Source organism: Bombina bombina, chromosome 3 (genome assembly GCF_027579735.1).
Source record: "Bombina bombina isolate aBomBom1 chromosome 3, aBomBom1.pri, whole genome shotgun sequence".
Classification (NCBI taxonomy): Eukaryota; Metazoa; Chordata; class Amphibia; order Anura; family Bombinatoridae; genus Bombina; species Bombina bombina.
Genome location: NC_069501.1, coordinates 633,533,619 through 633,556,815, shown reverse-complemented (window position 1 = coordinate 633,556,815; position 23,197 = coordinate 633,533,619). Strand labels below are relative to the sequence as shown.

The 23,197-nt window shown below is 42.8% G+C and overlaps 1 protein-coding gene across 1 annotated transcript in view; it reads left to right on the top strand.

Annotated features, from left to right (window-relative positions):
• The window catches only part of RNFT1 (ring finger protein, transmembrane 1), a 142,155-nt gene that overhangs the window by 100,535 nt on the left and 18,423 nt on the right, over window positions 1-23,197 (top strand). Inside the window, exon 8 of the mRNA XM_053707339.1 lies at window positions 5,782-5,883. Coding sequence (XP_053563314.1) covers window positions 5,782-5,883 — 102 coding nt within the window. The remainder of the gene's footprint in view (window positions 1-5,781; window positions 5,884-23,197) is intronic.

The following is a 23,197-nucleotide window of genomic DNA, read 5'->3' as shown; positions in this document are numbered from 1 at the left end:
GGATAGACCCGGTGTGCCCTTTTCACCCCCTCCTATATTTAGAAAAATGTTTCCAATAGACGCCACCACACGGGACCTATGGCAGACGGTCCCTAAGGTGGAGGGAGCAGTTTCTACTCTGGCTAAGCGCACCACTATCCCGGTGGAGGATAGCTAACTTTTTATCCATTGGATCTGAAAAAGCACAGAGGGTTACCTTAAGAAAATGTTTGTTCAGCAAGGTTTTATATTACAACCCCTTGCATGCATCGCGCCTGTCACTGCTGCGGCGGCATTCTGGTTTGAGTCTCTGGAAGAGACCCTTAGCACAGCTCCATTGGATGAGATTATGAACAAGCTTAAAGCCCTTAAGCTAGCTAATTCATTTATTTCTGATGCCGTAGTACACTTAACCAAACTTACGGCTAAGAACTCCGGATTCGCCATTCAAGCGCGCAGAGCGCTGTGGCTTAAATCCTGGTCAGCTGATGTGACTTCTAAATCTAAATTGCTTAATATTCCTTTCAAAGGGCGGACATTATTCGGGCACGGCTTGAAAGAAATTATCGCTGACATTACTGGAGGTAAGGGCCATGCCCTGCCTCAAGACAGGGCCAAACCAAAGGCTAAACAGTCTAATTTTCGTGCCTTTCGTAACTTCAAGGCAGGAGCAGCATCAACTTCCTCCGCTCCAAGACAGGAAGGAACTGTTGCTCGCTACAGACAGGGCTGGAAACCTAACCAGTCCTGGAACAAGGGCAAGCAGGCCAGAAAACCTGCTGCTGCCCCTAAGACAGCATGAAGTGAGGGCCCCCGATCCGGAAACGGATCTAGTGGGGGGCAGACTTTCTCTCTTCGCCCAGGCTTGGGCAAGAGATGTCCAGGATCCCTGGGCGTTGGAGATCATATATCAGGGATATCTTCTGGACTTCAAAGCTTCTCCTCCACAAGGGAGATTTCATCTTTCAAGGTTATCGGCAAACCAGATAAAGAAAGAGGCGTTTCTACGCTGTGTACAAGACCTCTTACTAATGGGAGTGATCCACCCAGTTCCGCGGTCGGAACACGGGCAAGGATTCTATTCAAATCTGTTTGTGGTTCCCAAAAAAGAGGGAACCTTCAGACCAATCTTGGACTTAAAGATCCTAAACAAATTCCTAAGAGTTCCATCGTTCAAAATGGAAACTATTCGAACCATCTTACCCATGATCCAAGAGGGTCAGTACATGACCACAGTGGATTTAAAGGATGCCTACCTTCACATACCGATTCACAAGGATCATTACCGGTATCTAAGATTTGCCTTCCTAAACAGGCATTACCAGTTTGTAGCTCTTCCCTTCGGGTTAGCTACGGCTCCAAGAATCTTTACAAAGGTTCTGGGCTCTCTTCTGGCGGTACTAAGACCGCGAGGCATAGCGGTAGCTCCGTACCTAGACGACATTCTGATACAAGCGTCAAGTTTCCAAACTGCCAAGTCTCATACAGAGTTAGTTCTGGCATTTCTAAGGTCGCATGGGTGGAAGGTGAACGTAGAAAAGAGTTCTCTATTGCCACTCACAAGAGTTCCCTTTCTAGGGACTCTTATAGATTCTGTAGAAATGAAAATTTACCTGACGGAGGACAGGTTATCAAAACTTCTAAATGCTTGCCGTGTCCTTCATTCCATTCAACACCCGTCAGTGGCTCAGTGCATGGAGGTAATCGGCTTAATGGTAGCGGCAATGGACATAGTACCATTTGCGCGCCTGCATCTCAGACCGCTGCAATTGTGCATGCTAAGTCAGTGGAATGGGGATTACTCAGATTTGTCCCCTCTGCTAAATCTGGATCAAGAGACCAGAGATTCTCTTCTATGGTGGCTTTCTCGGCCACATCTGTCCAAGGGGATGCCCTTCCGCAGGCCAGATTGAACGATTGTAACAACAGACGCCAGCCTTCTAGGTTGGGGCGCAGTCTGGAATTCCCTGAAGGCTCAGGGATCATGGACTCAGGAGGAGAGACTCCTTCCAATAAACATTCTGGAATTAAGAGCAATTTTCAATGCTCTTCTGGCTTGGCCTCAGTTAGCAACTCTGAGGTTCATCAGGTTTCAGTCGGACAACATCACGACTGTGGCTTACATCAACCATCAAGGAGGAACAAGGAGTTCCCTAGCGATGATGGAAGTCTCAAAGATAATTCGCTGGGCAGAGTCTCACTCTTGCCACCTGTCAGCGATTCACATCCCAGGTGTGGAGAACTGGGAGGCGGATTTTCTTAGTCGCCAGACCTTTCATCCGGGGGAGTGGGAACTTCATCCGGAGGTGTTTGCCCAACTGCTTCATCATTGGGGCAAACCAGATCTGGATCTCATGGCGTCTCGCCAGAACGCCAAGCTTCCTTGTTACGGATCCAGGTCCAGGGACCCGGGAGCGGTGCTGATAGATGCTCTGACAGCACCTTGGGTCTTCAACATGGCTTATGTGTTTCCACCTTTCCCGATGCTTCCTCGATTGATTGCCAGGATCAAACAGGAGAGCATCAGTGATTCTAATAGCGCCTGCGTGGCCACGCAGGAACTGGTATGCAGATCTAGTGGACATGTCGTCCTGTCCACCATGGTCTCTGCCTCTGAGACAGGACCTTCTGATTCAGGGTCCTTTCAAACATCCAAATCTAATTTCTCTGAGGCTGACTGTATGGAGATTGAACGCTTGATTCTATCAAAGCGTGGATTCTCGGAGTCAGTGATTGATACCTTAATACAGGCTAGGAAGCCTGTTACCAGGAAAATTTACCATAAAATATGGCGTAAATACTTAGATTGGTGCAAATCCAAGAGTTACTCATGGAGTAAGGTTAGGATTCCTAGGATATTGTCTTTTCTACAAGAAGGTTTAGAAAAGGGCTTATCTGCTAGTTCGTTAAAGGGACAGATTTCATCTCTGTCTATCCTTTTACACAAACGTCTGGCAGAAGTTCCAGACGTTCAGGCTTTTTGTCAGGCTTTGGCTAGGATTAAGCCTGTGTTTAAGACTGTTGCTCCGCCGTGGAGCTTAAACTTAGTTCTTAACGTTCTGCAAGGTGTTCCGTTTGAACCCCTTCATTCCATCGATATCAAGCTGTTATCTTGGAAAGTTCTGTTTTTAATGGCTATTTCCTCGGCTCGAAGAGTCTCTGAGTTATCGGCCTTACATTGTGATTCTCCTTATCTGATTTTTCATTCAGACAAGGTAGTTCTGCGTACTAAACCTGGGTTCTTACCTAAGGTAGTCACTAACAAGAATATCAATCAAGAGATTGTTGTTCCATCATTGTGCCCTAACCCTTCTTCAAAGAAGGAACGACTTTTGCACAATCTGGACGTCGTCCGTGCCCTGAAATTTTATTTGCAGGCAACTAAAGATTTTCGTCAAACTTCTTCCCTGTTTGTCGTTTATTCTGGACAGAGGAGAGGTCAAAAAGCTTCGGCTACCTCCTGAAAGGATTACAGCTCATTCTACTAGAGCTTTGGCTTCCACTTGGGCCTTTAAGAATGAGGCCTCTGTTGAACAGATTTGCAAGGCTGCAACTTGGTCTTCACTTCACACTTTTTCAAAATTTTACAAATTTTACACTTTTGCTTCTTCGGAGGCTGTTTTTGGGAGAAAGGTTCTACAGGCAGTGGTTCCTTCCGTGTAAAGATCCTGCCTGTCCCTCCCGTCATCCGTGTACTTTTAGCTTTGGTATTGGTATCCCATAAGTAATGGATGACCCGTGGACTGACTACACTTAACAGGAGAAAATATAATTTATGCTTACCTGATAAATTCATTTCTCCTGTAGTGTAGTCAGTCCACGGCCCGCCCTGTTTTTTACGGCAGGTCTAAATTTTAATTAAACTCCAGTCACCACTGCACCCTATAGTTTCTCCTTTCTCGTATGGTTTCGGTCGAATGACTGGATATGACGTAGAGGGGAGGAGCTATATAGCAGCTCTGCTTGGATGATCCTCTTGCACTTCCTGTTAGGGAGGAGTTATAATCCCATAAGTAATGGATGACCCGTGGACTGACTACACTACAGGAGAAATGAATTTATCAGGTAAGCATAAATTATATTTTTCTTCCTGAGGATGAAAAAAACAACCACCTATTGCTGTTTCCTCTCCTGAAAAAATTACTTTTACTATTCAGTCTTGCAATTTCATCTCCAATGATAAACCCAAGTCAAATTCAAATAGGCCCAATCGTTTTGTTTCTATTTTTGGATACAAGGTGGTACTTTTCCTGGGCACGTACCGAACTCTCTTCCTTTTTTTGCTTCAATACACATATATAACCAGGCAAGACAAAGAGTCCTGGTATGCCTTCAAAAGTTACTAAGTGTGGAAAACTATCTCTAAACGTGTTTTCTGTTACAATCATTGTGATAAAATACTATTTACATACTTTAGGATCCTATACCAAATCTACCTATATGAAGGCCTTTACTTTAAGGAATGATATTTCTTCCTCTCTTCTTAAGCCAAGAGGTCCTTAGAGCGAATCAGATAGTCAAAGAAGACTTAGACCCCTGGAACCAGAATATACCTTAAAAAAACAACAACAAAAAACTTTTAGCTCAACAAAACCCTTAAACAAATATTGTATTCTCAGGAATATCTCTGCAGACACCCAAGCAAATTTCTTGCCCCTAGACTATTTGATGACAATATTCATATGTGTTGGTAAGCATTAACCTTTTACTGGTTCATGGACCTTCAAATGAGTAGCAACAACTTTGAGCTTTCACTTTCAGGAAAAAAATGTACCCTGTGACAGAAGCTCTCTAAATGAGGTAGTAACTTTTGGAAAAAAAAGTATTGGATAATCTGGAAAAGGACACACCTATAATATTGCTTAAACTTGGTAGTGGAGTGAAACCTCTGGTGTGGCTTAGATCATTTCTAAGTGATAAGATCTGAAAATTAGTGATGGAATAAAAACGGCTTATATGCTTTTAGGCTCAGCTTTAGATACTTTAAATAAGAATATAAGTAGAGAAGACCCCTTGCACTGTCCCACCCCTGTATTCTTCCAGATTGAAAATTTAACAGCATAACATTTATAATGTGGTGTTGTCGGCCACAAAACTTACTTTACAGGTTGGATAAGAGACAAGCCTGTCAAACCTGAAAAAATGCCTTGTTGCAGTAATTACTTTATGAACAAACAGATGCCCCGGGAGATATCCAAGTTAGGTCAAATACTTTTATGAGAAAATGGGAACCTTTATTTACTTACATTTAAACCCCAACTTTAAAAAAAAATATTTTTTTTTATCAGTTTAGGAATTCAGATTACTTGTTAAATGCACAATTTAGGGGAGAGTGGCATGTCATTTGAGGTTTACAGTTCTCTAAATCAGGTTGGCATACTGGGGAATTATATATACAGTGTATGACTGTGACCCATATCTAAATGTTAAATTGTATGGCAGAGTTTTTCGTTTTGTAGTACTTTTATTGTTTTGATATAAAAGGGGTAATGTAGATGGACTCTTCATCTTGTGAACTTTTATGATGGTTATTGGATTTCCATAATGCTTCATAGCTTGTGTTATTGATTCAACCATTGAATGAATCAATGTCACTGATTGTCCTTTTATACTGGTTAAAGTTATTAAAAACATATAATTGAAAAAGAAGACAATGAGGAGAGATACTATCCCCAAGCAAAGAAAACACTGTCCCACCTCTAGTGTTTTGAATCTTTGTTATGTAAAATAAATGTTGTTGTGACAGTGTCCCTTTAATTTCCAGCTAACCTGTGCATTTTCTGTCTTTATATTTTCTCGCAGACTTATGGAGTTGCAGCAACCAAGAGACAGTGTTCAGAAGTTAATGATATCTGCTCAATCTGTCAAACTGAATTTACAAAGCCAATTGTTCTCTTATGCCAGGTGAGTATAACTGTTGTGTGTTACAGTAATGTGAGCTAAACTGATATTTCTTTCATGTAAGTGGCAAGAGTCCATGAGCTAGTGACGTATGGGATCTACATTCCTACCAGGCGGGGGCAAAGTTTCCCAAACCTCAAAATGCCTATAAATACACCTCCCACCTCACTCATACCTTAGTTTTACAATCTTTGCCTCTCATGGAGGTGGTGAAGTAAGTTGCGCTTGATTTTTCTTCTGTGATAGGCGCTTCTAAAGATATTGAAGCCCAGTTCCTCTCAATGTACAGTGTTTGAGGGATGTGAAGGGAGTATTGCCTGATGGCGCCATGTTTTCACCTATGGGAAATCTATTCTAAAGCTCTCTTTAAATCGGTCGCAGGGATTCATCTGCTGCCTCCCTTTACAGATCAACATTATACTCCTCTACCATTACCTCTGCTGATATGTTTCAGTACTGGTTTGGCTGTCTGCTATATGTGGATGGGTGTCTTACACAGTAAGTATATACTTTTATTATATAAGACACTCTCAGCTATGGTTTGGGCACTTTTTAATTAAAGTTGTTATATATTGTTTGTATACATGCCTTGTCAGTAATTCAGTGCTGTTTTTTAGCGACTTTATTTGTGGCTAAATATTTGTCAAGGTTGGTAAAGTCTGTGAAACATACAGGTTTTTTTTGGAGCTAGTAATTTATTTATATATTAGGATGCTAAGTATTATGTTAACCTCATGGAATGTTGATTATCACATTTTATGCAGCTATAATAGAAATATCCATTAGGCTTTATTTTGGTAAAATTTTTTTTTTTGTATATACAATCAAAATTCTTACCTGCTTTTTAGAGTGATGGATGTATTAGAAATCGTCTTCAGCTTTGCATGTTGCGCATTTGATGATGCTATTTATGTCATAGGGTGACATCATCGTGTGCCAATTTTTGGCGGCAAAAATCTACATATTCCCGTAATTTTCCCGCCAAAATTGATGTTAAGCTCTGCTCCCAGCTCATTCAGTGTTCTCAGTAAACACTTAGAGATCTTTCATGCAGCATTTTATGAATCATTTTTCTTTTCTCTTGCAAGGTGTATCCAGTCCACGGATTCATCCTTTACTTGTGGGATATTCTCATTCCCTACAGGAAGTAGCAAAGAGAGCACACAGCAAAGCTGTCCATATAGCTCCCACTCTAGCTCCACCCCCCAGTCATTCTCTTTGCTGGCTCTAAGCACTAGGGTCTCTCTCGGGAGTGTAAAGTGAATGTGGTGTTAGAATTGTTGTTTTATTATCTTCAATCAAAAGTTTGTTATTTTAAATGGTACCGGTTTGTACTATTTACTCTCTAGCAGAAAAGTGATGAAGATTTCTGCTGAGAGGAAAATGATTTTAGCATGTTGTAACTAAAATCCACTGCTGTTCCCACACAGGACTGAGGAGTACCAGAAAACTTCAGTTGGGGGGAACAGTTTGCAGGGTGATCTGCAATAAGGTATGTTCAGTCATTTATTTCTAGACAAGACTGAGATAATGCTAGAAGAGACTGACAATATCCCCATGAGGGGAGGGTAAGCTATGTTCACAGACTTAGTAAGGAATTGAATGCTTACATAATAGGGCTAATATACTGGTTGACACTTATTCAGGGCAATCGATTGTTTGGCTAAGGAAAAATCGTTTTGCAAGACACTTTGAAAGCCCTTTCTTTCATGTAATTAGCAAGAGTCCATGACCTAGTGACGTATGGGATATACATTCCTACCAGGAGGGGCAAAGTTTCCCAAACCTTAAAATGCCTATAAATACACCCCTCACCACACCCACAATTCAGTTTTACAAACTTTGCCTCCCGTGGAGGTGGTGAAGTAAGTTTGTGCTTAAGATTCTTCGTTGATATGCGCTTCGCAACAGGTTGAAGCCCGGTTTTCCTCTCTGAGTGCAGCGAATGTCAGAGAGATGTGAAGAGAGTATTGCCTATTCGAATACAATGGTCTACCTCTAGGGGATCTATTTCATAGGCTCTCTGTTATCGGTCGTAGAGATTTCTTCTCCTACCTCCCTTTTCAGATCAACGATATACTCTTATATACCATTACCTCTACTGATTCTCGTTTCAGTACTGGTTTGGCTATCTACTACATGTAGAGGAGTGTCCTGGGGTAAGTTAATCTTATTTTTTGTGACACTGCGCTATGGTTGGGCACTTTATATGTAAAGTTCTAAATATATGTCTTTAAACTTATATTTGCCTTGATTCAGGATAATCAGTATTCCTTTTTTATACAGACTGTTGGTTTCATTATTGGGATAATGCATTTAATTATTTTTTCTTACCTTGAAAAATTTCATTTGGCCATTTTTTTCCTGCGTGCTGTTAGGCTTGCGGGGGCAGAAAATGTTTCTTTTTATGTCATTTCCGGCTACGTAATTTACGTCGGAAGTTGTATTCTGTTACGCATGCGTATTCAGACATTTTTTTGCGCCAAAAAAATGTGGGCGTCTTTTTTTACTCACTTTATTTAAACATTTTCTTTTCACTGCTTCTGGTTTCTAGAAGCTTATTTTTTTGCATTCTATCCCATTCCTGAAACTGTCATTTAAGGTATTTGATCATTTTGCTTTATATGTTGTTTTCTCCAACATTGGTGTGTCCGGTCCACGGCGTCATCCATAACTTGTGGGAATATTCTCTTCCCCAACAGGAAATGGCAAAGAGCACAGCAAAAGCTGTCCATATAGTCCCTCCCAGGCTCCGCCCCTCCAGTCATTCTCTTTGCCGCTCTGAACAAGTAGCATCTCCACGGAGATGGTGAAGAGTATGTGGTGTTTAGTTGTAGTTTTTTATTTTTCTATCAAGAGTTTGTTATTTTAAAATAGTGCTGGTATGTACTATTTACTCTGAAACAGAAAGAGATGAAGAGTTCTGTTTAAAAGAGGAGTATGATTTTAGCAGCAGTAACTAAAATCAATTGCTGTTCCCACACAGGACTGTTAAGCTGAGAGAACTTCAGTTGGGGGGAACAGTTTGCAGACTTTTCTGCTCAAGGTATGACTAGCCATTTTTCTAACAAGACTGTGTAATGCTGGAAGGCTGTCATTTTTCCCTCATGGGGATCGGTAAGCCATTTTCTTAGACTCAAACAGAATAAAGGGCTTATTATGGGCTATAAACTGGTGGACACTTTTAAGGGCTAAATCGATTGCTTTATATATGCAGTTTGAAGTGAATTTCACACTTTTTTAATATTGGGGAACGTTTTTAGCGCCAGGCACTTGGTAAGACACCTTCCCAGTCAGGAAGGGCCTTTCACTGTAGTAGACAGAGCCTCATTTTCGCGCCATTATTGCGCAGTTACTTTTGAGTATAGTACATGCAGCTGCATGTGTGAAGGTCTGGTATCCACTGAAAACGTTCCTAGAAGGCTTCAATTGGTATCGTATACCCCCCTGGGATTGGTGAAGTCGCAACAAAGGCTGTGGCTGGGACTGTAGGGGGGTTAAAATTGCAAACGGCTCCGGTTTCAACATTTTAAGGGTTAACAGCTTGAAAATTGGAGTGCAATACTTTGAATGCATTAAGACACTGTGGTGAAAATTTGGTAATGATTGGATAATTCCTTCATAGTTTTTCACATATTCAGTAATAAAGTGTGCCCTGTTTAACATTTAAAGAGACAGTAACGGTTTTGTTTTAAAACGGTTTTTGTGCTTTATTAACTAGTTTAAGCCTGTTTAACATGTCTGTACCTTCAGATAGTTCATGTTCTGTATGTATGGAAGCCAATGTGGTTCCCCCTTCAAATATGTGTGATAATTGTGCCATAGCGTCCAAACAAAGTAAGGACAGTACTGTCACAAATAGTAAGGTTGCCCAGGATGATTCCTCAGATGAAGGAAGTAGACATAGTTCTACATCATCTCCTTCTGTGTCTATACCAGTTATGCCCGCGCAGGCGACCCCTAGTACTTCTAGCGCGCCAATGCTTGTTACTATGCAACAATTGACGGCAGTAATGGATAACTCCATAGCTAATATTTCTCTTGTTAAGTGTATTCAGTCCACGGATCATCCATTACTTATGGGATATATTCCCTTCCCAACAGGAAGTTGCAAGAGGATCACCCAAAGCAGAGTTGCTATATAGCTCCTCCCCTCACATGTCATATCCAGTCATTCTCTTGCAACTCTCAACATAGTAGGAAGGTGTGACAGGAGTGTGGAGTTTTTATACTTAATTATTTCTTCAATCAAAAGTTTGTTATTTTAAATGGCACCGGAGTGTGCTGTTTTTCTCTCAGGCAGTATTTAGAAGAAGAATCTGCCTGCGTTTTCTATGATCTTAGCAGAAGTAACTAAGATCCACTGGCTGTTCTCGCACATTCTGAGGAGTGGGGTAACTTCAGAAAGGGAATAGCATGCGGGGTCCCCTGCAGATGAGGTATGTGCAGTAAAATATTTTTCTAAGGAATGGAATTGACTAAGAAAATACTGCTGATACCGATGTAATGTAAGTACAGCCTTAAATGCAGTAGTAGCGACTGGTATCAGGCTGATGAATGTATGTGCAGTAAGTAATTTTCTAAGGAATGGAATTTGACTAAGAAAATACTGTTAATACTGAAGTAATGTATGAGCCTTAACTGCAGTAGAAGCGACTGGTAGCAGGCTTATTAATAACACTACATAACTTTTAAAATGTATGTTTAAAACGTTTACTGGCATGTTATTCGTTTTTGTGAGGTACTTTGGTGATAAATCTTTTGGGGCATGATTTTTTCCACATGGCTGACGTATATTTCTGCATAGAAACGGTTAACTGAGGTTTCCCACTGTTGTAATATGAGTGGGAGGGGCCTATGTTAGCGCTTTTTTGCGCGGTAAAAATTCAGTCACAGTCTTCCTGTTTCTTCCTCCTTGATCCAGGACGTCTCTAGAGAGCTCAGGGGTCTTCAAAATTCATTTTGAGGGAGGTAATCAGTCACAGCAGACCTGTGACAGTGTGTTTGACTGTGATAAAAACGTTATTTGTTAAATTGATTATCCGTTTTGGGTATTAAGGGGTTAATCATCCATTTGCTAGTGGGTGCAATACTTTGCTAACTTAATACATTTACTGTGAAAATTTGGTTGCTATAACTGATTTGGTTCATTGTTATTTCAACTGTGACAGTTTTTTGTGCTTCTTAAAGGCGCAGTAGCGTTTTTTATATTGCTTGTAAACTTATTTGAAAGGATTTTCCAAGCTTGCTAGTCTCATTGCTAATAAACATGTCTGACACAGATGAATCTGTTTGTTCACTATGTTTGAAGGCCAATGTGGAGCCCCATAGAAATATGTGTACTAAGTGTATTGATGTCACTTTGAATAAAAGTCAGTCTTTATCTGTAAAGAAATTATCACCAGACAACGAGGGGGAAGTTATGCCGACTAACTCTCCTCACGTGTCAGTACCTTCGCCTCCCGCTCAGGAGGCGCGTGATATTGTGGCGCCAAGTTCATCAGAGAGGCCCATGCAAATCACTTTGCAAGACATGGCTACTGTTATGACAGAGGTATTATCTAAATTGCCAGAATTAAGAGGCAAGCGCGATAGCTCTGGGTTAAGGACAGAGCGCGCTGATGTGAGAGCCATGTCCGATACTGCGTCACAATTTGCAGAACATGAGGACGGAGAGCTTCATTCTGTGGGTGACGGATCTGATCCAGGGAGACCGGATTCAGAGATTTCTAATTTTAAATTTAAGCTTGAGAACCTCCGTGTATTGCTAGGGGAGGTATTAGCGGCTCTGAATGATTGTAACACGGTTGCAATTCCAGAGAAATTATGTAGGCTGGATAGATACTATGCGGTACCGGTGTGTACTGACGTTTTTCCTATACCTAAAAGGCTTACAGAGATTATTAGCAAGGAGTGGGATAGACCCGGTGTGCCCTTTTCCCCTCCTCCGATATTTAGGAAAATGTTTCCAATAGACGCCACCACACGAGACTTATGGCAGACGGTCCCTAAGGTGGAGGGAGCAGTTTCTACTTTAGCTAAACGTACCACTATCCTGGTGGAGGATAGTTGTGCTTTTTCGGATCCAATGGATAAAAAGTACAGCCCCTTGCATGCATTGCGCCTGTCACTGCTGCTGCGGCATTCTGGTTTGAGTCTCTGGAAGAGGCCATTCGCACAGCTCCATTGGATGAGATTATGGACAAGCTTAAAGCACTTAAGCTAGCTAATGCATTTGTTTCTGATGCCGTTGTACATTTAACCAAACTAACGGCTAAGAACTCTGGATTAGCCATCCAGGCGCGCAGAGCGCTATGGCTTAAATCCTGGTCAGCTGACGTGACTTCTAAATCTAAATTGCTTAATATTCCTTTCAAAGGGCAGACCTTATTCGGGCCCGGCTTGAAAGAAATTATTGCTGACATTACTGGAGGTAAGGGTCATACTCTTCCTCAGGACAGGGCCAAATCAAAGGCCAAGCAGTCTAATTTTCGTGCCTTTCGTAACTTCAAGGCAGGAGCAGCATCAACTTCCTCCGCTCCAAAACAGGAAGGAACTGTTGCTCGTTACAGACAGGGCTGGAAAGCTAACCAGTCCTGGAACAAGGGCAAGCAGGCCAGAAAACCTACTTCTGCTCCTAAGACAGCATGAAGAGAGGGCCCCCTATCCGGAAACGGATCTAGTGGGGGGCAGACTTTCTCTCTTCGCCCAGGCTTGAGCAAGAGATGTCCAGGATCCCTGGGCGTTGGAGATCATATCTCGGGGATATCTTCTGGACTTCAAAGCTTCTCCTCCACAAGGGAGATTTCATCTTTCAAGGTTATCAGAAAACCAAATAAAGAAAGAGGCATTTCTACGCTGTGTACAAGACCTCTTAGTAATGGGGGTGATCCACCCAGTTCCGCGGACGGAACAAGGGCAAGGTTTTTACTCAAATCTGTTTGTGGTTCCCAAGAAAGAGGGAACCTTCAGACCAATCTTGGACCTAAAAATCCTAAACAAATTCCTAAGAGTTCCATCATTCAAAATGGAAACTATTCGAACCATCCTACCCATGATCCAAGAGGGTCAATACATGACCACAGTAGACTTAAAGGATGCCTACCTTCATATACCGATTCACAAAGATCATTATCGGTACCTAAGATTTGCCTTTCTAGACAGGCATTACCAGTTTGTAGCTCTTCCCTTCGGGTTAGCTACGGCCCCGAGAATTTTTACAAAGGTTCTGGGCTCACTTCTGGCGGTGCTAAGACCGCGAGGCATAGCGGTGGCTCCGTACCTAGACGACATTCTGATACAAGCTTCAAGTTTTCAAATTGCCAAGTCTCATACAGAGATAGTTCTGGCATTTCTGAGGTCGCATGGGTGGAAGGTGAACGTGGAAAAGAGTTCTGGTGGCTTTCTCGGGTCCATCTGTCCAAGGGGATGACCTTTCGCAGGCCAGATTGGACGATTGTAACAACAGATGCCAGCCTTCTAGGTTGGGGCGCAGTCTGGAACTCCCTGAAGGCTCAGGGATTATGGACTCAGGAGGAGAAACTCCTCCCAATAAATATTCTGGAGTTGAGAGCAATATTCAATGCTCTTCTAGCTTGGCCTCAGTTAGCAACACTGAGGTTCATCAGATTTCAGTCGGACAACACGACTGTGGCTTACATCAACCATCAAGGGGGAACCAGGAGTTCCCTAGCGATGTTAGAAGTCTCAAAGATAATTCGCTGGGCAGAGTCTCACTCTTGCCACCTGTCAGCGATCTACATTCCAGGCGTGGAGAACTGGGAGGCGGACTTTCTAAGTCGCCAGACTTTTCATCCGGGGGAGTGGGAACTTCATCCGGAGGTCTTCGCTCAACTGATTCATCGTTGGGGCAAACCAGAACTGGATCTCATGGCGTCTCGCCAGAACACCAAGCTTCCTTGTTACGGATCCAGGTCCAGGGACCCGGGAGCGGCGCTGATAGATGCTCTGGCAGCCCCTTGGGTTTTCAACATGGCTTATGTGTTTCCACCATTTCCGCTGCTACCTCGACTGATTGCCAAGATCAAACAGGAGAGAGCATCGGTGATTCTGATAGCGCCTGCGTGGCCACGCAGGACCTGGTATGCAGACCTAGTGGACATGTCGTCCTGTCCACCATGGTCTCTGCCTCTGAGGCAGGACCTTCTAATACAAGGTCCTTTCAACCATCCAAATCTAATTTCTCTGAGGCTGACTGCATGGAGATTGAACGCTTGATCCTATCAAAGCGTGGCTTCTCGGAGTCAGTTATTGATACCTTAATACAGGCACGGAAGCCTGTTACCAGAAAAATTTACCATAAGATATGGCGTAAATATTTATATTGGTGCGAATCCAAGAGTTACTCATGGAGTAAGGTTAGGATTCCTAGGATATTGTCCTTTCTACAAGAGGGTTTAGAAAAGGGCTTATCTGCTAGTTCGTTAAAGGGACAGATTTCTGCTCTGTCTATTCTCTTACACAAACGTCTGGCAGAAGTTCCAGACGTCCAGGCTTTTTGTCAGGCTTTGGCTAGGATTAAGCCTGTGTTTAAGACTGTTGCTCCTCCGTGGAGCTTAAACTTGGTTCTTAAAGTTCTTCAAGGGGTTCCGTTTGAACCCCTTCATTCCATTGATATTAAGCTTTTATCTTGGAAAGTTCTGTTTCTGATGGCTATTTCCGCGGCTCGAAGAGTCTCTGAGTTATCTGCCTTACATTGTGATTCTCCTTATCTGATTTTCCATTCAGACAAGGTAGTTCTGCGTACTAAACCTGGGTTTTTACCTAAGGTAGTTTCTAACAGGAATATCAATCAGGAGATTGTTGTTCCATCATTATGTCCTAATCCTTCTTCAAAGAAGGAACGACTTTTGCATAATCTGGACGTAGTCCGTGCCCTGAAGTTCTATTTACAGGCAACTAAAGATTTTCGTCAAACTTCTTCCCTGTTTGTCGTGTACTCTGGACAGAGGAGAGGTCAAAAAGCTTCGGCAACCTCTCTTTCCTTTTGGCTTCGTAGCATAATAAGTTTAGCTTATGAGACTGCTGGACAGCAGCCCCCTGAAAGAATTACAGCTCATTCCACTAGAGCTGTGGCTTCCACCTGGGCCTTTAAGAATGAGGCCTCTTTTGAACAGATTTGCAAGGCTGCAACTTGGTCTTCGCTTCACACTTTTTCAAAATTTTACAAATTTGACACTTTTGCTTCTTCGGAGGCTGTTTTTGGGAGAAAGGTTCTACAGGCAGTGGTTCCTTCCGTTTAAGTTCCTGCCTTGTCTCTCCCATCATCCGTGTACTTTAGCTTTGGTATTGGTATCCCATAAGTAATGGATGATCCGTGGACTGAATACACTTAACAAGAGAAAAAATAATTTATGCTTACCTGATAAATTTATTTCTCTTGTAGTGTATTCAGTCCACGGCCCGCCCTGTCTTTTTTAAGGCAGATCTAAATTTTAATTAAAACTCCAGTCACCACTGCTCCCTATGGTTTCTCCTTTCTTGTCTTGTTTCGGTCGAATGACTGGATATGACATGTGAGGGGAGGAGCTATATAGCAGCTCTGCTTTGGGTGATCCTCTTGCAACTTCCTGTTGGGAAGGGAATATATCCCATAAGTAATGGATGATCCGTGGACTGAATACACTACAAGAGAAATAAATTTATCAGGTAAGCATAAATTATGTTTTTATCCAAAATGCCAGCATTTCAGAGAAAGCGCGATTGCTCTGTTTTATACACTGTAGAGCAGGAGGGCGCTGATGATAATTTTTCTGTCATACCCTCACACCAATCTGAAGTGGCAGTGAGGGAGGGTTTGTCAGATGGGGAAACTTCTGATACAGGAAGAATTTCTCAGTAGGCAGAACCTGATGTTGTGACATTTTAAATTTAAATTAGAGCATCTCCGCGCATTACTTAAGGAGGTGCTATCTACTCTGGATGATTGTGACAATCTGGTCATCCCAGAAAAATTGTGCAAGATGGACAAGTTCCTAGAGGTCCCAGTGCACCCTGATGCTTTTCCGATACCTAAACGGGTGGCGGACATAGTGAATAAGGAGTGGGAGAAGCCAGGCATACCTTTTGTCCCTCCTCCTATATTTAAGAAATTGTTCCCTATGGTCGACCCCAGGAAGGACTTATGGCAGACAGTCCCTAAGGTCGAGGGGGCGGTTTCTACACTAGCCAAGCGCACGACCATTCCTATTGAGGACAATTGTGCTTTCAAAGATCCTATGGATAAAAAATTGGAGGGTTTGCTTAAAAAGATTTTTGTACAGCAAGGTTACCTCCTTCAACCTATTTCGTGCATTATTCCTGTCACTACAGCGGCGTGGTTCTGGTTCGAGGAACTGGAAAAGTCGCTCAGTAGGGAGACTCTGTATGAGGAAGTCATGGACAGAATTCACGCACTTAAGTTAGCTAATTCCTTTATTTTAGACGCCGCTTTGCAGTTAGCGGCGAAAAATTCAGGGTTTGCAATTGTGGCGCGCAGAGGGCTCTGGCTAAAGTCTTGGTCGGCGGATGTATCTTCCAAGACAAAATTGCTCAATATCCCTTTCAAAGGTAAGACCCTTTTTGGGCCAGAATTGAAAGAGATTATTTCAGACATCACTGGGGGAAAGGACCATGCCCTCCCACAAGATAGACCTTTTAAGGCTAAGAATAAGTTCAATTTTCGTTCCTTTCGCAATTTCAGGAACGGACCGGCTTCCAACTCTGCAGCCTCTAGACAAGAGGGTAACGATTCCCAGACTAAACCAGCTTGGAAACCAATGCAAGGCTGGAACAAGGGTAAACAGGCCAAGAAGCCTGCTGCTGCTACCAACACAGCATGAAGGGGTAGCCCCCGATCCGGGACCGGATCTAGTAGGGGGCAGACTCTCTCTCTTTGCTCAGGCTTGGGCAAGAGATGTTCAGGATCTCTGGGCACTAGAAATAGTCTCTCAGGGTTATCTTCTAGAATTCAAGGAACTTCCCCCAAAGGGAAGGTTCCACATGTCTCACTTATCTTCAAACCAAATAAAGAGACAGGCATTCTTACATTGTGTAGAAGACCTGTTAAAGATGGGAGTGATACACCCAGTTCCACCTGTGGAACAAGGTCAGGGGTTTTACTCAAATCTGTTTGTAGTTCCCAAAAAAGAGGGAACTTTCAGACCAATTCTGGATTTAAAAATTCTAAACAAATTTCTCAGAGTTCCATCGTTCAAAATGGAAACCATTCAAATAATTTTACCTACAATCCAGGAGGGTCAATTTATGACTACCGTGGATTTAAAGGATGCGTATCTACATATTCCTATCCACAAAGATCATCATCAGTTCCTAAGGTTTGCCTTTCTGGACAAACATTACCAGTTCGTGGCTCTCCCATTTGGGCTAGCCACTGCTCCAAGGATTTTCACAAAGGTGCTCGGGTCCCTTCTAGCGGTCCTAAGACCAAGGGGTATTGCAGTGGCACCTTATCTGGACGACATTCTAATCCAAGCGTCGTCTCTTTCCAAAGCAAAGGCTCATACAGACATTGTTCTAGCCTTTCTCAGATCTCACGGGTGGAAGGTGAACGTAGAAAAGAGTTCCCTGTCTCCGTCGACAAGAGTTCCCTTTCTGGGAACAATAATAGATTCTTTAGAAATGAAGATCTTCCTGACAGAAGTCAGAAAGTCAAAGCTTCTAAACGCTTGTCAAGTTCTTCACTCTATTCTGCAGCCTTCCATAGCTCAGTGCATGGAAGTAGTAGGGCTGATGGTTGCAGCAATGGACATAGTTCCTTTTGCTCAAATTCATCTAAGACCATTACAACTGTGCATGCTCAAGCAGTGGAATGGGGACTATACAGACTTGTCTCCAATGATTCAAGTAGACCAGATGACCAGAGACTCACTCCGTTGGTGGTTGACCCAGGATCACCTGTCCCAGGGAATGAGTTTTCCGCAGACCAGAGTGGGTCATTGTCACGACTGACGCCAGTCTATTAGGCTGGGGCGCGGTCTGGGATTCCCTGAAAGCTCAGGGTCTATGGTCTCGGGAAGAGTCTCTTCTCCCGATAAACATCCTGGAACTGAGAGCGATATTCAATGCTCTCCGGGCTTGGCCTCAACTAGCGAAGGCCGGATTCATAAGATTCCAGTCAGACAACATGACGACTGTAGCTTACATCAACCATCAGGGGGGAACAAGGAGTTCCTTGGCGATGAGAGAGGTGTCCAAAATCATCAAATGGGCGGAGGATCATTTGGGCGGATTATCTGAGTCGTCAGACTTTCCATCCGGGGGAGTGGGAACTTCACCCGGAGGTGTTTGCCCAGTTGACTCAATTATGGGGCATTCCAGACATGGATCTGATGGCGTCTCGTCAGAACTTCAAGGTTCCTTGCTACGGGTCCAGATCCAGGGATCCCAAGGCGACTCTAGTGGATGCATTAGTGGCGCCTTGGTCGTTCAACCTAGCTTATGCGTTTCCACCGTTCCCTCTCCTTCCCAGGCTTGTAGCCAGGATCAAACAGGAGAAGGCCTCTGTGATTTTGATAGCTCCTGCCTGGCCACGCAGGACTTGGTATGCAGACCTGGTGAATATGTCATCGGCTCCACCATGGAAGCTACCTTTGAGACAGGATCTTCTAGTACAAGGTCCATTCGAACATCCAAATCTAGTTTCTCTGCAGCTGACTGCTTGGAAATTGAACGCTTGATTTTATCCAAGCGTGGGTTTTCAGATTCAGTGATAGATACTCTGGTCCAAGCCAGAAAACCTGTGACTAGAAAGATTTACCATAAAATATGGAAAAGATATATCTGTTGGTGTGAATCCAAGGGATTCTCCTGGAGTAAGATTAAAATTCCTAGGATCCTCTCCTTTCTCCAAGAAGGTTTGGATAAGGGATTGTCAGCGAGTTCTCTGAAAGGACAGATTTCTGCTTTATCTGTCTTGTTACACAAACGACTGGCAGCTGTGCCAGATGTACAAGCTTTTGTACAGGCTTTGGTTAGAATCAAGCCTTTTTACAGACCTTTGACTCCTCCCTGGAGTCTAAACTTAGTTCTTTCAGTTCTTCAAGGGGTTCCGTTTGAACCCTTACATTCCATAGATATCAAGTTACTATCCTGGAAAGTTTTGTTTTTGGTTGCTATTTCTTCTGCTAGAAGAGTTTCTGAATTATCTGCTTTGCAGTGTGACCCACCCTATCTGGTGGTCCATTCAGATAAGGTTGTTTTGCGTACCAAGCCTGGTTTTCTTCCAAAAGTTGTTTCCAACAAGAACATTAACCAGGAAATAGTTGTTCCTTCTTTGTGTCCGAATCCAGTTTCAAAGAAGGAACGTTTGTTACACAATTTAGATGTAGTCCGTGCTTTAAAGTTCTATTTAGAAGCAACAAAGGATTTCAGACAAACTTCTTCCTTGTTTGTCGTTTATTCTGGTAAGAGGAGAGGACAAAAAGCTACTGCTACCTCTCTTTCTTTCTGGCTGAAAAGCATCATCCGATTGGCTTATGAGACTGCCGGACGGCAGCCTCCTGAACGAATCACAGCTCACTCTACTAGGGCTGTGGCTTCCACATGGGCCTTCAAGAATGAGGCTTCTGTTGATCAGATATGTAAGGCAGCGACTTGGTCTTCTCTGCACACTTTTGCCAAATTTTACAAATTTGATACTTTTGCTTCTTCGGAGGCTATTTTTGGGAGAAAGGTTTTGCAAGCAGTGGTGCCTTCTGTTTAGGTAACCTGATTTGCTCCCTCCCTTCATCCGTGTCCTAAAGCTTTAGTATTGGTTCCCACAAGTTATGGATGACGCCGTGGACCGGACACACCAATGTTGGAGAAAACAGAATTTATGCTTACCTGATAAATTACTTTCTCCAACGGTGTGTCCGGTCCACGGCCCGCCCTGGTTTTTTAATCAGGTTTGAAAAATTTCTTTCTCTATACACTACAGTCACCACGGCACACTATAGTTTCTCCTTTTTTTCTCCTAACCGTCGGTCGAATGAAGGGGGTTTTGGAGCCTGGGAGGGACTATATGGACAGCTTTTGCTGTGCTCTTTGCCATTTCCTGTTGGGGAAGAGAATATTCCCACAAGTTATGGATGACGCCGTGGACCGGACACACCGTTGGAGAAAATAATTTATCAGGTAAGCATAAATTCTGTTTTTTCTATTACATATTGCGAGATGTCTCCTCCTGACCCTGAATCAAAATCAACTAATGGACAGATGCTGCCTGATGCTGGTTCTACCAAAGTTAAGTGCATATGTTGTAAACTTGTGGTAACTGTTCCTCCAGCTGTAGTTTGTGAAAGCTGTCATGATAAACTTTCCAATGCCGATTCTGTTTCCATTAGTAATAAACCTTTACCTGTTGTTGTTCCTTCAACAGCTATTGTTCAGGATGTTCCTGTTAATATAAAATAATTTGTTTCTAATTCTATTAAGAAGGCTCTGTCTGTTATTCCTCCTTCTAGTAAACGTAAAAGGTCTTTTAAAAACTTCTCACATTTCAGATTAATTTTTAGGTGACCGCCATCATTCTGACTTATCTGTTTCTGATGAGGTTTTTTCTGGTTCAGAAGATTCTACCTCAGATATTGATACTAATAAATCTTCATATTTATTTAAGATGGAGTTTATTCGTTCATTACTTAAAGAAGTTTTGATTGCTTTAGATATGGAGGAGTCCAGTCCTCTAGATACTAGAACTGCTAAACGTTTAAATTCGGTTTATAAACCGCATGTGTTAATTCCGGAAGTTTTTCCAGTTCCTGATGCTATCTCAGATGTGATTGCTAGGGAATGGGATAGTCTGGGTACTTCATTTACTCCTTCTCCAAGGTTTAAGAAATTGTACCCAGTGCCATCTGATAGATTGGAATTTTGGGATAAAATCCCTAAAGTCGATGGGGCTATCTCTACTCTAGCCAAACGTACTGCTATTCCTACGGCAGATAGCACTTACAAAACCAATGCAAGGCTGGAACAAGGGTAAAGGTTTAAAGATCCTTTAGATAGGAAGATTGAATCTTTTTTAAGAAAAGCTTATTTATGTTCAGGTAATCTTCTTAGACCTGCTATCTCTTTGGCTGATGTTGCTGCAGCTTCAACTTTTTGGTTGGAGGCTTTAGCGCAACAAGTGACAGATCATAATACATATAGCCCTTGTTAAACTTCTTCAACACGCTAATAACTTTGTCTGTGATGCCATTTTTTATATCATTAGAGTTGATGTCCGGTATATGTCTTTAGCTATTTTAGCTAGATGAGCTTTGTGGCTTAAATCCTGGAATGTAGATATGACTTCTAAGTCAACTTTGCTTTCTCTCTCTTTCCAAGGTAATAAGTTGTTTGGCTCTCAGTTGGATTCTATAATTTCAACTGTTACTGGAGGGAAGGGTGCCTTTTTGCCTCAGGGAAAAAAATCTAAAGGTAATTTCAGGGCTGCTAATCGTTTTCGTTCCTTTCGTCAGAAGGAGCAGAAGCCCGATCCTTCCCTAAAGGAACGGTTTCCGATTGGAAACCTAATCCAGTCTGGAATAAATCTAAGCCTTCCAGAAAGTCAAAACCAGCTCCTAAATCCGCATGAAGGTGCGGCCCTCATTCCAGCACAGCTGGTAGGGGGCAGGTTACGTTTTTTCAAAGATGTTTGGATCAATTCGGTTCACAATCTTTGGATTCAGAACCTTGTTTCGCAAGGGTACAGAATAGGTTTCAAAATAAGACCGCCTGTGAGAAGATTCTTTCTCTCACGCATTCCAGTCAATCCAGTGAAGGCTCAGGCGTTTCTGAAATGTGTTTCAGACCTAGAGTTAGCTGGGGTAATTATACCAGTTCCAGTTCTGGAACAGGGTCTGGGGTTTTATTCAAATCTATTCATCGTACCAAAGAAAGAGAATTCTTTCAGACCGGTTCTGGATCTAAAAATATTGAATCGTTATGTAAGGATACCAACATTCAAAATGGTGACTATAAGAACTATTCTGCCTTTTGTTCAGCAAGGGCATTATATGTCTACAATAGATTTACAGGATGCATACCTGCATATTCCAATTCATCCAGATCACTATCAGTTTCGGAGATTCTCTTTTCTAGACAAGCATTACCAGTTTATTGCTCTTCCATTTGGTCTAGCAACAGCGCCAAGGATCTTTTCGAAGGTTCTCGGTGCCCTTCTCTCTGTAATCAGAGAACGGGGTATTGCGGTATTTCCTTATTTGGACGATATCTTGGTACTTGCTCAGTCTTCACGTTCTGCAGAATCTCATACGAATCAACTTGTGCTGGAGGATCAATTTGCCAAAGAGTTCCTTGATTCCTCAGACAAGGGTAACCTTTTTAGGTTTCCAAATAGATTCAGTGTCCATGACTTTGTCTCTGACAGAAAAGAGACGTCTGAAATTGGTTTCAGCCTGTCGAAACCTTCAGTCTCAATTGTTCCCTTCGGTAGCATTATGCATGGAGATTTTAGGTCTCATGACTGCTGCATCGGACGCGATCCCTTTTGCTCGTTTTCACACGAGACCACTCCAGCTTTGTATGCTGAACCAGTGGTGCAGTCCAACCTGGACTGTGATCTCAACAGATGCGAGTCTATCAGGTTAGGGAGCTGTTTGGGGATCTCTGAAAGCGCAAGGGGTTTGGAAATCTCAGGAGGCGAGATTACCAATCAACATTTTGGAACTCCGTGCGATTTTCAGAGCTCTTCAGTTCTGGCCTCTTCTGAAGAGGGAATCGTTTATTTGTTTTCAGACAGACAATGTCACGACCGTGGCATATGTCAATCATCAAGGGGGGACTCACAGTCCTCGAGCTATGAAAGAAGTATCTTGGATACTTGTTTGGGTGGAATCCAGCTCCTGTCTAGTTTCTGCGGTTCACATTCCAGGTATAGACAATTGGGAAGCGGATTATCTCAGTCGCCAGACGTTGCATCCGGGCGAATGGTCTCTTCATCCAGAGGTTTTTCTTCAGATTGTTCAAATCTGGGGATTTCCAGAAATAGATCTGATGGCCTCTCATCTGAACAAGAAACTTCCCAGGTATCTGTCCAGATCCCAGGATCCTCAGGCGGAAGCAGTGGATGCGTTGTCAATTCCTTGGCATTATCATCCTGCTTATATCTTTCCGCCTCTAGTTCTTCTTCCGAAAGTAATTTCCAAAATTCTAATGGAGCGCTCATTTGTACTGCTGGTAGCTCCAGCATGGCCACACAGGTTTTGGTTTGCGGATCTCGTTCGGATGGCCAGTTGCCAACCTTGGACACTTCCGTTAAGGCCAGACCTTCTATCTCAAGGCCCTTTTTTCCATAAGGATCTCAAATCAT